General features: G+C 42.0%; 2 protein-coding genes across 2 annotated transcripts in view; one reads left to right on the forward strand and one right to left on the reverse strand.

Moving 5' to 3' along the window:
• Positions 1 to 14,688, forward strand: part of LOC123328868 (ATP-binding cassette sub-family C member 4) — a gene marked incomplete in the record, with an annotated part of 1,148,417 nt that overhangs the window by 38,193 nt on the left and 1,095,536 nt on the right.
• Positions 1 to 14,688, reverse strand: part of LOC123328865 (ATP-binding cassette sub-family C member 4) — a 69,288-nt gene that overhangs the window by 13,705 nt on the left and 40,895 nt on the right. The window contains exons 10-11 of the mRNA XM_044926910.2: positions 8,900 to 8,989; positions 5,476 to 5,667 (exon numbers count right to left, since the gene is read on the reverse strand). Coding sequence (XP_044782845.2) covers positions 5,476 to 5,667; positions 8,900 to 8,989 — 282 coding nt within the window. The remainder of the gene's footprint in view (positions 1 to 5,475; positions 5,668 to 8,899; positions 8,990 to 14,688) is intronic.

Below are 14,688 nucleotides of genomic sequence, written 5' to 3' on the forward strand. Positions count from 1 at the left end.
TTATAATAACAAAAGCAACAAAAAACAAGTCAACGAAATAGTTTCAATATGGAGTCAGAATCGGCTTCTTCTCTGCAATGAATAGGGAAAAGGAGCCAGGTAGCACATCCACTCTGTGGGTGAGATTTCAAACACTGCAGTTCAGTTGTTGTTGTTCAGTTGCTTAGTCGTATCTGACTCTGCCATCCCATAGACACAGCTCATCAGGCTTCCCTCTCCTTCACTATCTCCTGGAGTTTGCTCAAACTCATGTCCATTGAGTCGATGATGCCATCCGACCATCTTATCCTCTGTCACACCTTCTCCTCCTGCCCTCAAATTCTCCCATCAGGGTCTTTTCTAATGAGTCAGCTCTTCACATCAGGTAGCCAAAGTATTAGGGGTTTAGCTTCAGCATCAGTCCTTCCAATGAATATTTAGGATTGATTTCCTTTCGGATTGACTGGTTTTATCTCTTTGCAGTCCAAGGGACTCTCAAGAGTCTTCTCCCGCATCACAGTTCAAAAGTATCAACTGAACAACAACAACAAACACCGTGGAGAAGACTGCAGTAATGGTTAATGAGGGCCAGACGTGAGGCCCTGGTAGAAGAATGCTGTACTTCGGACTCAAACAGGGGGAGTCTGAGTCCCTCTTTTTTCACAGGTTTTTTTTTTTTTTTTTTTTTTTTTCCATTTGAAATTGCCCCTCCTCTCATGCCCTGTTAATATCCTGCCAATCTTTCCAGGCTCAGCCCAAACACACTGTCCCATGAAACCATCCTGGATTTATCTCTCATCTTGTTGGGTTCCTAAGGCTGTGTTTATATCTGTTGTGAAGGACCCGTCTTATCCTGCTCCATCATTTATACACATGCAGACAGCTTTTCTCAGCTCCTGGGGGATAAGATCTGTGCACCAAGCACTGTGCTGGACCATAATACTGATTATCTCTAAGCCTCACAACAAGCTGCACAGGAAGTACTGGCCCCATTTCACAGATGAGGAAACTGAGATTAAGTGAGGTCACATTACTGGTATGAGGACTGTTATCTGTTAAACAGAAGAGCTGGACTCTGAACCAGCTCATGTCCGTTCAGAGCCTTTTGCTCTTTCACATCACGCTGTCCAGGTCATGACTAAAGAGTGTATTTGAAATGAAGACAACACTAAACTAACTCAAGTCATGAAGACCTCTATACCTAGACATAGAAGGATCAATTAACTTATTATCCTATGATTTTCCAGGCAATCTGAAAAGAAAATGTTCACGTTAAGGGAAGCACGCTGACTGAAACCGCCTACCCTGGCCAGGCACCACAGTATCCATTTGCATGAGGTCCTGGTAAGGAACATGGAACTAATGAGACACCACCCACCGGAAGAGTTCAGGAAAGGTCACAAGGAGACGCCACATTCTGACCACCTCCCAGAATCCTTCTCGCTGGCATCCACCAGGAAGGACTCTGGGTCAGAATGATTGGCTAAAGACAACCCTGAAACTAATCCTGTCACCATAAGACCCAAGACTGCGAGCCACATGGCAGAGCTGTTCTCCTGGGTTCCCTTACCCTACTGCTCTCCACTCGGGTGCCCTTTCTGGATAAAATGTCTTGCTTTGTCAGCACATGTATCTCCTAGGACAATTCATTTCTGAGTGTTAGACAAGAGCCCTGTTTTGGGCCCTGGAAGGGGTCCCCCTTCCTGCAACTTTCATGCTGGCAGGAATGTGGTAAATATGAGATGAAATTACAAGCTTATAGGCATCCAAGAGGGATTTGTAAGGTCAAGTGATCTATGTGGGAAAATATCAAACTAGAATTTATCAGCTTGATACCTTCAACTGTGTAATGCCTAAAAGTTTTTAAAAGCCTTAAAAACGTTTTGTAAAAACTTGTTTTTTTAAAAAAACAACTTAAAACTCAAAAGTTTTTAAAAATGGTTAAAGATGACATGCAGACCAATGTTACATACACTCTTGCTTATGGTAACAAAATATGTTTACTGTTGATTTATGTAATATACTATATGTACAGCACCTATATAAATTATCAGCTCAAATAATGAAAGTGACATATATCAAGAAGATACCTTCTTTCTTACAAGTCACATTTTATGGATGTGACTTTACTAAAAACTGGCTGAGCTTACAATTAGAGGCTAATTTATTTTCAAAATTATTCTAACATTTATAGAGTGCTTGTTATGTCCCTAAGCAATCAGGTGCTTTAAAATCACTATTGCATGTCATTCTTGAAACAACCTTATAAGATTGACAGTATTATTATCTCCATTTTACAAATGAAGAAACAGGCTTGTAAGGTTCAGACAATCAGCCAAAACCACACACCTAAAAAACAGAGAAACTGAGACTCAATCCCTGAGTCTTCTGACTCCTGGGCCTTGGAGTTGACATCATCAGCCTGAACTGATGTTGCCAATGGGATTACTTCATGTTTTATTAGAAGAATGTTTTCATCTGGACGAACTTAAACATTTACTTCAATTTGACCTAGTTTAATACATCTAGTTGTTACTGACATTCTAAGAAAAGCTGTTTTCCAGTGCTTGTTCCTCTAGGATTTGGGGGATGTAGGAGGAGGAAGAACCTTGGGAAAAAAACATCTTGATTATATTTATAGGGATGTATGTGTGGATGGACAGATGCAGAGAAAGGGTTAGAATAGTAAGGACAGCGACCATTTACTGAAACCCTGACATGCCTGCATTTCATAGGCATGGCCTATAGCCTTTACAGTAACTTCACTCCTCCTGCTTTTAATAAGAAAGGAAACTGAGACAAACACTTAGAGATACTGCTTAAGACTGCTTCTCTCCAAAGGCCAAGACTTTTCTACTGCACATATAGTCTCTGTATCTACAGGACAAAATACCTCCAGCACACCACTATTATGTGACTACCTGATACCCATCCACTGAGTCATGGATTCTAAAAGGAGATGAGCAGAGGATCATTACTCGTTAGGTGGTTCCCAGGTATCACAACGACCTTGTTGACCCCTGCTAATCAGAGGCAGAGATGACACTTCAGAGCAGCAGCAAAACCTCCTGGAAACTTTCTGACCCAATATCCTCTTGAAATGTCAGAGGCCGAGTCAGGAAACAGAACATACCCAAAGTGACAGCAGGCAAGACTAAGCCACAGCTCATCTCTTCACTACTTCTCTGCCCTGGGCCTCCCTTCCTGCCAAGGAGGGAATGGGCACGAGGGGCCTGACTGCATGTCCTGACTGTGCAGAGAACAGGAGAGCGGTCCATGTTTATAAACATCACATCATATACAGAAGAATCGCTGTGCAGCCCAGTCCTGCAGGGCCCTTTCCCACCAGAGTCTGTGCTGCACAGACTCCCAAGGATGGGTGAAGCCCCGGACGCTGCCCATATTACAGGTCCTGTCACCCCATGTGGCTGCGGCAAAGCATTGGCCCCCAGGGAAACACTGAATATCAGTCACTGTTGAGCACCTGCTCTTTTGCAGAGATGCTCAAATGTGGGGAGAAAGACAAGGCTGAGCTTCACCAGAAAGGCAAAGTCATAAAAGAAACACCCACACACTGGTCTGGGTCTCTGGAGTCTGATCTGGGCATCAGGAGGTTGACATGATTAAGGTAAAGAGGAAACACCTGAAATCTGTTTATTCTACACCCCACCTTCCAGCTTTATCCATCACCTGCTTTTTAAAAAGTTCTCTCTCCAAGCCTCAATTTTACCAACTATAAAATGAAGATGGTAACACTGAAGATAATCATACTGCTGCTGCTGCTGCTAAGTCGCTTCAGTCGTGTCCGACTCTGTGCAACCCCAGAGACAGCAGCCCACCAGGCTCCCCCGTCCCTGGGATTCTCCAGACAAGAGTACTGGAGTGGATTGCCATTTCCTTCTCCAATGCATGAAAGTGAAAAGGGAAAGTGAAGTCGTTCAGTCGTGTTCAGCTCTTAGCAACCCCATGGACTGCAGCCTACCAGGCTCATCCGCCCATGGGATTTTCCAGGCAAGAGTACTGGAGTGGGTTGCCATTGCCTTCTCCGAAGATAATCATAAAAAAAAAAGAATTAATAATTCATATACCCTCTTCTGGGTGCATGTCTGAGAAAGAGAAATGATTTGCATGTAGACTCTAAATAAATGGGAGCTATTGCCTCAATGTTTTATGTTTGCTTTCCCCTTCTTTTCTTACACAGTATAAACACTATTTAATAAAAATCTTGCTGATTACTGCTAACTTGGCATCGGTTCTGCAAACACAATCTCCCATTAACCAACCATAGACCAGGAGAAAGAAACAGAAGAGTGAGCAATTCCATTTTGTCCACATCATCAAAAATTGATATTCACCTGATAAAAATCTATGATGTTCAAGCATTACTCAAGCAAAATTACTGTTTCTTCAGAAAGCAGGTTTGACGTCTCCACCACCACACCTTTGAAAGACAGTCCCAGTCTTTTCCTCACAGTATAAAAGATGTCCAGATCTGAACAGACCACAGGGGGAGCCCTTTAACACTATTGTTCATGGATTTTTATAACTCAAGAGAGTAAAATACTGTTTAATCTGTATTTATGTTTTTCTTTCTTTTTGCCAAATTACATTTTCCTATTAAGTAAGTTCAGTTTTCATCATTCATTTACTAATTTCATCTAAATCTCAAGGTAGAGTTAAATGTTTTTTCTTGCCATTTTCTGTGAAACTCAATGCAATTTCTGAAAACAATCTCTCCCCCAATGAAATGAGGCAGGATTAAGAAGAAATTTTAAAGCATTACATTTTCTTTAATAAATTACAAGTCAAAACCAAACAGAGAGGGAAACCTGGAGACTGAAAGAGACTGAGGAGGCACTAACCAAGTGCAGTGGGCAGACCTCATGTGGAGTCTGATTCCATCAATGGTGAACAAGATTTCTCAGTGAGATGATTAGCAACATGTAAACACTGATGAGAAAGTTGATGATATTTAGGAATTAAGGTAATTTTTCAGGTGAAATAATGTTGGCAATTTTTTTTTTCCAAAGGTTTTCCTATCTTTTAGACAAAAACAGATGAAATGTTTACAGATGGACTAATCTGAGGTCTAGGATCTGCTCCAGAATAATAATGGGATGATGGTGGGGCTGGCAGAGGGCAAGGGTGAAGATGCAGCAAGACTGGCCACCAGCTGATCCTGGTTGGAGCTGGGGGTGGGTACATGAGGGACCATTACCGTGTGCTCTCTGTTTCTACAAATTTTTGTAACCGTCCATTAAAAAAAGAACCTAAATCTGAATGAAGCTTCACCAAATGAAATAAAGGCATTCTGTGACTATCACATCAGAATTAAAACAACTGCGTATACAACTGCATGTTTACCCAGACCAGCTTAAAGCAACAATCAAAGACCTTTCAAATTTTTTAAAAAAAGAACTTTCAACAAACCTCATAGTTTAAGCCAACACTATCATTTGAAATTTGAGTATATGCAGCTCACAAGTCATTACTCACCTCTTCCAAAGCACAAGCCTTTATTACTTCTTTATATCTCTCTTCTTCGTATTTCTTCCCAAATAAAATGTTACTTCTCACAGTTCCTGGAAACACCCAGGGCTGCTGAGAAACATACGCGATCCTTCCATGCACGTTGACCTTCCCCTGGCTCGGGGGCAGCTCCCCCAGCAGAGCACGTAACAGTGAGGACTGAAACAGAGGGCATCACACACATGTGAACAGGGAGCACTCAGGCCAGGACACGCATGCCGCACAGTCCCCACTCTCCTGCTTGATCAAGGATATCAGAACAGGATAAAGTGCAGCTCTGAATATTGAAGGAAAAAAATGGAAAAGAGCACTATTGGTCAATGTAAACTGAAGGTGGTTAAGGAATATAAATACCATAACAATCTACCCTGCCTGAGTTTCCCCAAACGAAGTGCTCTACTCAGCAAAGACTAAGAATGTGTAACATTCTTCACTAGCAGAGCAGACCAGCCAGATGTGTACTTTCTATTCAGTTCAGTCACTCAGTTGTGTCCGATTCTTTGCAACTCCATGAACCGCAGCACGCCAGACCTCCGTGTCCATCACCAACTCCCGAAGTCCACCCAAATCCATGTCAATCGAGTCGGTGATGCCATCCAACCATCTCATCCTCTGTCGTCCTTCTCCTCCTGCCCTCAATCTTTCCCAGCATCAGGGTTTTTTCAAGAGTCAGTTCTTCACATCAGGTGGCCAAAGTAATGGAGTTTCAGCTTCAACATCAGTCCTTCCGATGAACACTCAGGGCTGATCTCCTTTAGGATGGACTGGTTGGATCTCCTTGCAGTTCAAGGGACTCTCAAGAGTCTTCTCCAAGACCCCAGTTCAAAAGCATCAATTCTTTGGCTCTCAGCTTGCCTTATACTCCAACTCTCACATCCATACATGACCACTGGAAAAACCATAGCCTTGACTAGATGGACCTCTGTTGGCAAAGTAATGTCTCTGCTTTTTAATATGCTATCCAGGTTGGTCATAACTTTCCTTCCAAGGAGCAAGTGTCTTTTAATTTCATGGCTGCAATCACCATCTGCAGTGATTTTGGAGCCCAGAAAAATAAAGTCAGCCACTGTTTCCACTGTTTCCCCATCCATTTGCCATGAAGTGATGGGACCGGATGCCATGATCTTAGTTTTCTGAATGTTGAGCTATAAGCCAACTTTTTCACTCTCCTCTTTCACTTTCATCAAGAAGCTCTTTAGTTCTTCTTTATTTTCTGCCATAAGGGTGGTGTCATCTGCATATCTGAGGTTATTGATATTTCTCCCGGCAATCTTGATTCCAGCTTGTGCTTCCTCCAGCCCAGCATCTCTCATGATACACTCTGCATATAAGTTAAATAGAGAGGGTGACAATATATAGCCTTGATGTACTCCTTTCCCGATTTGGAACCAGTCTGTTGTTCCATGCCCAGTTCTAACTGTTGCTTCCTGACGTGCATACAGATTTCTCAAGAGATAGGTCATGTGGTCTGGTATTCCCATTTCTTTCAGAATTTTCCACAGTTTAGTGTGATCCACACAGTCAAAGGCTTTGGCATAGTCAATAAAGCAGAAATAGATGTTTTTCCGGAACTCTCTTGCTTTTTTGATGATCCAGCAGATGTTGGCAATTTGATCTCTGGTTCTTCTGCCTTTTCTAAAACCTGCTTGAACATCTGGAAGTTCATGGTTCACGTACTGCTGAAGCATGGCTTGGAGAATTTTAAGCATTACTTTACTAGCATGTGAGATGGGTGCAATTGTCCAGTAGTTTGTGCGGTACTTTCTGTATCTGATGTTTAATGCAGTTGTTCCTGCATCTGGGTATCTGTTACTTGACAAATACTTGTTCTTAAAAAGGTATGTGGGGACTTCCCTGGTGGTCCAGTGGTTAAGAATCCACCTTTCAGGATGTGGGGAAGGGATATTTAGGGAGTTTGGGATGGACATGTACACACTGCTATATTTAAAATGCGTAACCAACAAGGACTTACTGTATAGCACATGGAACTCTACTCAATGCTTTGTGGCAGTCTGGATGGGAGGGGATTTTGCCGGAGAATGGATACACGTATATATGTATGGTTGAAAGATACCCTTCACTGTTCACCTGAAACTATCACAACACTGTTAATTGGCTATATCCCAATATAAAATAAAAAGTTTAAAAATTTAATAATTATACCCAGATAATAAAGAAAAAGAAAAGAATCTGTTTTCCAATGCCAGGGGCTCTGCTTAGATACACTGTCAGGGAACTAAGGTCCCACATGCCGCAGGGCAACTAGGCCAACACACAATTAGAGAGCCCACGTACTGCAACTAAGACCCAATTCAGCCAAATAAATAAATATTCTTTTTTAACTTAAAGCGATGCGTGAAGAATATATCCAAAGATTATTAATTAAGAGAACTCTGAGGTTGTTGTGGTCAAAGAGTTAAAAGTCCATCATGCCTAGGGAGCTCAAATTCAGTGCTCTGTAACACCCTGGAGGAGTGCAAGGTGGGAGGGAGGTTCAAGAGGTAGGGGACAGACATACACCCATGGCTGATTCATGCTGATGTATGGCAGAAACTGACACAATATTGTAAAGCAATTATCGTCCAATTAAAAAATAAATAAATTTTTAAATGTAAAATAAATACATAAATTTTTAAAAGAAATATAAATAAATAAATATTTTTAAAAGTCCATCATCGAGATAATCATCTCCCTCTCGTGTACAAATCCCACACTTAACGTTTCTGTATTTTGTTGTGCAAAACACAGGAGACTAAGTGCACGTACACATGTCCTTCAAATCTATTGTAACACACAGAAGCCACATGTCTATGTCCACACCATCAGAGCACGTACCACATTGGGCTGAAATAATCTGCCTGCATATCTGTCTCACCTCAGAATCTGGTTGCCTCTGAAAGGCAGAGGTGTCAGGTCTGGCTCACGTCTGTATCTTGAGCTCTACCACATGGCTGCACATTCACTTACATGTGCACTGGCGGGAACAAGTCAAGTCACATGAGGAAATGCTCAGAGCTTCTGGCAAGAGCCTTCACCACCTCCAGACTTCCTGGAGGGGCCACTGTGACAAAAAGAAGTCCCCACTGTCTCCGTCTATCCTGAACAGCTATCACATCAATAATTTCCTTCACTGAAACAGCCAAACTCCCCTCAAGCAGTTCCCAACTGTGCAACATGAAACATCAAGAAGGAAAACACAGTGTGTGTTTATCCAGACTTATTTGGCCATGAAACCTTCTTGCAAACTAACATTCTATGGAACACACCTAGAGAAACACTGTTCTAGACACACCCAATTCAAACCATGTCACACTCAGCTGTGGGCTCCACTCTGAGAATTTAACAGGAGCTGCAGCATTGCGTCAAACTGACAAAAGGCATCACAACTTACCTTTCCTGCTCCCACAAGTCCAACCACAGTCAACAGTTCACCCGGTCTGACAGTAAACGAAAGGCCTTTTAGGGTTGGTGATTCCGATTCCTGCAAATTAAAGTTTATAAAAACACACTCATTTCAACAAAGTAACACAAATTACTTCAGAAAGTAGTTGAAAATAATATAATAGTCATTGATATGCTAATATATCTTCCCTGGTGACTTCCCCTGTGGCTCAGCTGGTAAAGAATCTGCCTGCAATGTAGGAGACCTGGGTTGGGAAGATCCCCTGGAGAAGGGAATAGCTACCCACTCCAGTATTCTGGCCTGGAGAATTTCATGGACTGTATAGTCCATGGGGGTTGCAAAGAGTCAGACAGGACTGAGTAACTTTCACTTTCATGCTAATATAGCCCACAATTTTTATCCTTCCTATTTTAAGATACTGTGTCCTGGAGGCCTTTTCATCCAATCCTATCTCTTTGGGGGTTTGAAGCAGCCATAATTGCCTTTAGGAAGATACCTTATTTTATCAGATTTCCATACAGACACAGCTTTAGCCACCCACAGAATTTAAGTAGTAGAGATGACAAGGTGCCTGCCTGAAATGCAAACTGCATGATGCACACGAACTTATTAATATAATGTACTTAGAATATTCAGGGGAGGTTTTTAATCATTTATAAGTTTTCATCATGACCTCTGGTTTTACCTGTCTATCTCATTCATCTTCACAAGGTGGCAGCATAAGTACCTAGCATGCCTGGTCTTTTAATAAATAATTTGAAATCACTAATCTCTCCATTTTCATTTGATACAGAATAAACCTCAGTAATGCTCAGCAAGCAAAAGGGCACTTTATATGAAGAAGTCACTCATGCTAAATTAACTCTTATAAGTCATGGTCAGAGCTCTAATTTAACGAGAGCTGTAATGTAATACCGACAACAAAATAATGAAGAATAAAGAAATTAATTATGACATCATGGGTCAGAGTGATAAAGCCTCAATTTTATATGTGATACATGCATTACCTATTCTGGCTAAATAGGAGCAATAAAGTGCTTCTACTACAAGGAAAACAAAAAACATGAATGTACATGAAACAGTACATAGTCCAATATGACGGAGAAGGAAATGTACCATCATGCCAATCACGGATCATATTCCTGAAAGACTTAGGGTGTCTGTACATCTTTACATATCTAAATGTTAAGAGAAATCTCAGTAACTGCTATGTTGAAGAAAGACACACACAATGGTTACATATGATTAAGTAAAAGTCTGGATAATCTTCAAATTGAATTTTTTTTTCTGGAAAGAACTGAACTGATTAAAAAATATTCACATACTAAAAAAAATTTGACAATGATTTTTCATCACCAAAAAACTTGCTCCAGATTTTAGGAATTAAAAAGCTAGATTTTAATACATGAGAAAGATTTTTTTAAGCTTTTTAAATTTCTCCACTTCTTTCTTCCTGCCTGAAACTTAGGATTCCTATTTTACTACTTTTCACTCAATTATGACTACAAAATAGTGAACTACCTACAAACATCAGCTTCCCATCGCAGTCCTCAGTTTGTCAGGGCCAGACACTGAGTTCCCTCCTTGTTCAGGCTTTGGGATCCGGCACTGCTCTAGGATTACCAGAAGAGGGCAGCACTTGACAGCTCAGAGGCACTGGGTCCCCTCCCCCACTGGTTATCCAGGCTCAGGGGACAGTGACTCAACAAAACACCCCAACTCTGTGCAGATACAGTTCCAAACCCCTGTCCCATGAGATTTGGAGGCCCCCACAGAACCTTTATTTTGCTTTTTTTCTTATTTTGGCTGCACTGGGTCTTTGTTGCGGTGTGTGGGCTTAGTTGCTCCAGAGCATATGAGATCTTAGTTCCCCAACCAGGGGTGGAACCCGAATCTACTGCATTGGAAGGTGGATTCTTAACCACTGGACCACTAGAGAAGTCCCTGGGACCATTTATATTAAAGCTGAGACCTTCCCCACCTGTCCACCTGGCTGTATAGTGAGAAGGTTACAGAGCTCATGTCTATCTCCTGCCTCCCAACCCAGCAGGGGCTTCATTCAGATTCAGCTTCTCTCCAAAACTCCCAATGTCTGTGCTTCTCCCCCTTTCAAGGGCTCTCTCACCCATGACCTATGACAGCCCCTAATTACTAATGATGCCAGCAAGGGGCACAGTCCTTTCATAGGCAAGGCCAGGACAACAGAACAGGGTGTTCTGTACTAAGGGCAAGAAGTCTGAGAACATGATATTCAGCTCTTGAAAGAACAAAATAGTTAATTTTAAAATGCTGCATAGTTTGGTACAAAAGAAATTCAGTGGACACCTGTACACAATGCAGGGAGGTGTGTAAGAACAAAAGGACAGACATAGTGTTGGGCGCCCCAGTTCCACTTGAACACCTGCATGGAGGACATGATATCCAGGCTCTCCCACCTGCTGCTCTGGGCATGGGTGCCTGGCCATACTCTGTGTGATGACCATGGCTCAGGACACCACCGCGGCCCTGAATGTAACTACACACCCAGCTTTACTGACCACCACCATGAGAGCCCCAATGCCATGCCTCCTGAGGGTCACCTCTCCAGCACCAGAAATCTGGGGAAACGACAACAGCTATGTCTCCCGTTTAGATGCTAAGGCTGCTAATATTACCTGCTTTTATATTGAATGAAAGGCAAAAGCTACTGTTCAGATAATTCAATGTTAGTGACTGCCAGGTGATGAACACAGCTGATACACCATAGCAACCACCATGAAAACCACAGCACTGCTTTCCCCACCTCAGCTCCCACTACAGCTTCTCTCAGCTACAACTAACACCACTCTATCTACAACCTCACATCCTGTGTCAAAGCCAGCTTTGATGCAACTGGTTTCTTTCAAGGAAATGTCCTTATCCTGCATGCCTGACTTTCTTTCTAATCAGCTCATTTCATTTCAGTCGCTCAGTCATGTCCAGGTCTTTGCGACCCCATGAACTGCAGCATGCCAAGCCTCCCTGTCCATTACCAACTCCTGAACTTTACCCAAACAAATGTCCATCGAGTTGGTGATGCCATCCAGCCATCTCATCCTCTGTCATCCCCTTCTCCTCCTGCCCTCAATCTTTCCCAGCATCAGGGTCATTTCAAATGAGATAGCTCTTCACATCAGGTGGCCAAAGTATTGGAGTTTCAGCTTCAACATCAGTCCTTCCAATGAACACTGAGGACTGATCTCCTTTAGGATGGACTGGTTGGATCTCCTTGCAGGCCAAGAGACTCTCAAGAGTCTTTTCCAACACCACAGTTCAAAAGCATCAATTCTTCCGCGGTCTGATTTCTTTATACTCCAACTCTCACATCCATACATGACTACTGGAAAAACCATAGCCTTGACTGGATGGAACTTTGTCGGCAAAGTAATGTCTCTGCTTTTTAATATACTGTCTAGGCTGGTCATAACTTTCCTTGCAAGGAGTAAGTGTCTTCTAATTTCATGGCTATAATCACCATCTGCAGTGATTTTGGACCCCCAAAAAATAAAGTCTGACACTGTTTCCACTGTTTCCCCATCTATTTCCCATGAAGTGATGGGACTGGATGCCATGATCTTCGTTTTCTGAATGTTGAGCTATAAGCCAACTTTTTCACTCTCCTCTTTCACTTTCATCAAGAGCCTCTTTAGTTCTTCACTTTCTACCATAAGGGTGGTGTCATCTGCATATCTGAGGTTATTGATATTTCTCCCAGCAATCTTGATTCCAGCTTGTGCTTCCTCCAGCCCAGCGTTTCTCATGATACACTCTGCATATAAGTTAAATAGAGAGGGTGACAATATATAGCCTTGATGTACTCCTTTTCCTATTTGGAACCTGTCTGTTGTTCCATGTCCAGTTCTAACTGTTGATTCCTGACCTGCATACAGGTTTCTCAAGAGACAGGTCAGGTGATCTGGTATTCTCATCTCTTTCAGAATTTTCCACAGTTTGTTGTGATCCACACAGTCAAAGGCTTTAGCATAGTCAATAAAGCAGAAGTAGATGTTTTTCTGGAACTCTCTTGCTTTTTCAATGATCCAGAGGATGTTGGCAATTTGGTCTCTGGTTCCTCTGCCTTTTCTAAAACCAGCTTGAACATCTGGAAGTTCACAGTTCATGTATCCCTGAAGCCTGGCTTAGAGAATTTTGAGCATTACTTTACTAGCGTGTGAGATGAGTGCAATTGTGCAGTAGTTTGAGCGTTCTTTGGCATTGCCTCTCTCAGGGATTGGAATAAAAACTGACCTTTTCCAGTCCTGTGGCCACTGCTGAGTTTTCCAAATTTGCTGGCATATTGAGTGCAGCACTTTCACAGCATCACCTTTTAGGATTTGAAATAGCTCAACTCGAATTCCACCACTTCTGCTAGCTTTGTTTGTAGTGATGCTTCCTAAGGCCCACTTGACTTCACATTCCAGGATGTCATCTGAGTTAAATTCACCCATTCCAGTCCATCTTACTTTGCTGATTCCTAGAATGTCAATGTTCACTCTTGATACCTCCTGTTGACCACTTCCAATTTGCCTTGATTCATGGACCTAACATTCCAGATTCCTATGCAATATTGCTTTTTAAAATATCTGACCTTGCTTCTATCACCAGTCACATCCACAACTGTTTTTTTGTTTGTTTGTTTGTTTGTTTTTGCTTTGATTTCGTCCCTTTATTCTATCTGGAGTATTTCTCCACTGATCTCCAGTAGCATATTGGGCACTTACCAACCTGGGGAGTTCATCTTTCAGTGTCCTATCTTTTTGCCTATTCATACTCTTCATGGGGTTCTCAAAGGAAGAATACCTAAGAGGTTTGCCATTATATCTGATAGACAGAGTGCCTGATGCACTAGGGATGGAGGTTAGTGACATTGTACAGGAGACAGGGATCAAGACCATCCCCATGGAAAAGAAATACAAAAAAGCAAAATGGCTGTCTGAGAAGGCTGTACAAATAGCTGTGAAAAGAAGAGAAGCCAAAAGCAAAGGAGAAAAGGAAAGATATACCCATTTGAATGCAGTGTTCCAAAGAATAGCAAGGAGAGGTAAGAAAGACTTCTTTAGCGATCAATGCAAAGAAATAGAGGAAAACAAAAGAATGGGAAACACTAGAGATCTCTTTAAGAAAATTAGAGATGCCAAGGGAACATTTCATGCAAAGATGGGCTCGATAAAGGACAGAAATGGTATGGACCTAACAGAAGCAGAAGCTATTAAGAAGAGGTGGCAAGAATACACAGAAGAACTGTACAAAAAAGATCTTCATGACCCAGATAATCACAATGGTGTGATCACTCACACTCACCTAGACCCAGACATCCTGGAATGTGAAATCAATTAGGTCTTAGGAAGCATCACTACAAACAAAGCTAGCAGAAGTGGTGGAATTCGAGTTGAGCTATTTCAAATCCTAAAAGGTGATGCTGTGAAAGTGCTGCACTCAATATGCCAGCAAATTTGGAAAACTCAGCAGTGGCCACAGGACTGGAAAAGTTCAGTTTTCATTCCAATCCCTGAGAGAGGCAATGCCAAAGAACGCTCAAACTACTGCACAATTGCACTCATCTCACACGCTAGTAAAGTAATGCTCAAAATTCTCTAAGCCAGGCTTCAGGGATACATGAACTGTGAACTTCCAGATGTTCAAGCTGGTTTTAGAAAAGGCAGAGGAACCAGAGACCAAATTGCCAACATCCTCTGGATCATTGAAAAAGCAAGAGAGTTCCAGAAAAACATCTATTTCTGCTGTATTGACTATGCCAA

This window comes from Bubalus bubalis, chromosome 13, assembly GCF_019923935.1.
Source record: "Bubalus bubalis isolate 160015118507 breed Murrah chromosome 13, NDDB_SH_1, whole genome shotgun sequence".
Classification (NCBI taxonomy): Eukaryota; Metazoa; Chordata; class Mammalia; order Artiodactyla; family Bovidae; genus Bubalus; species Bubalus bubalis.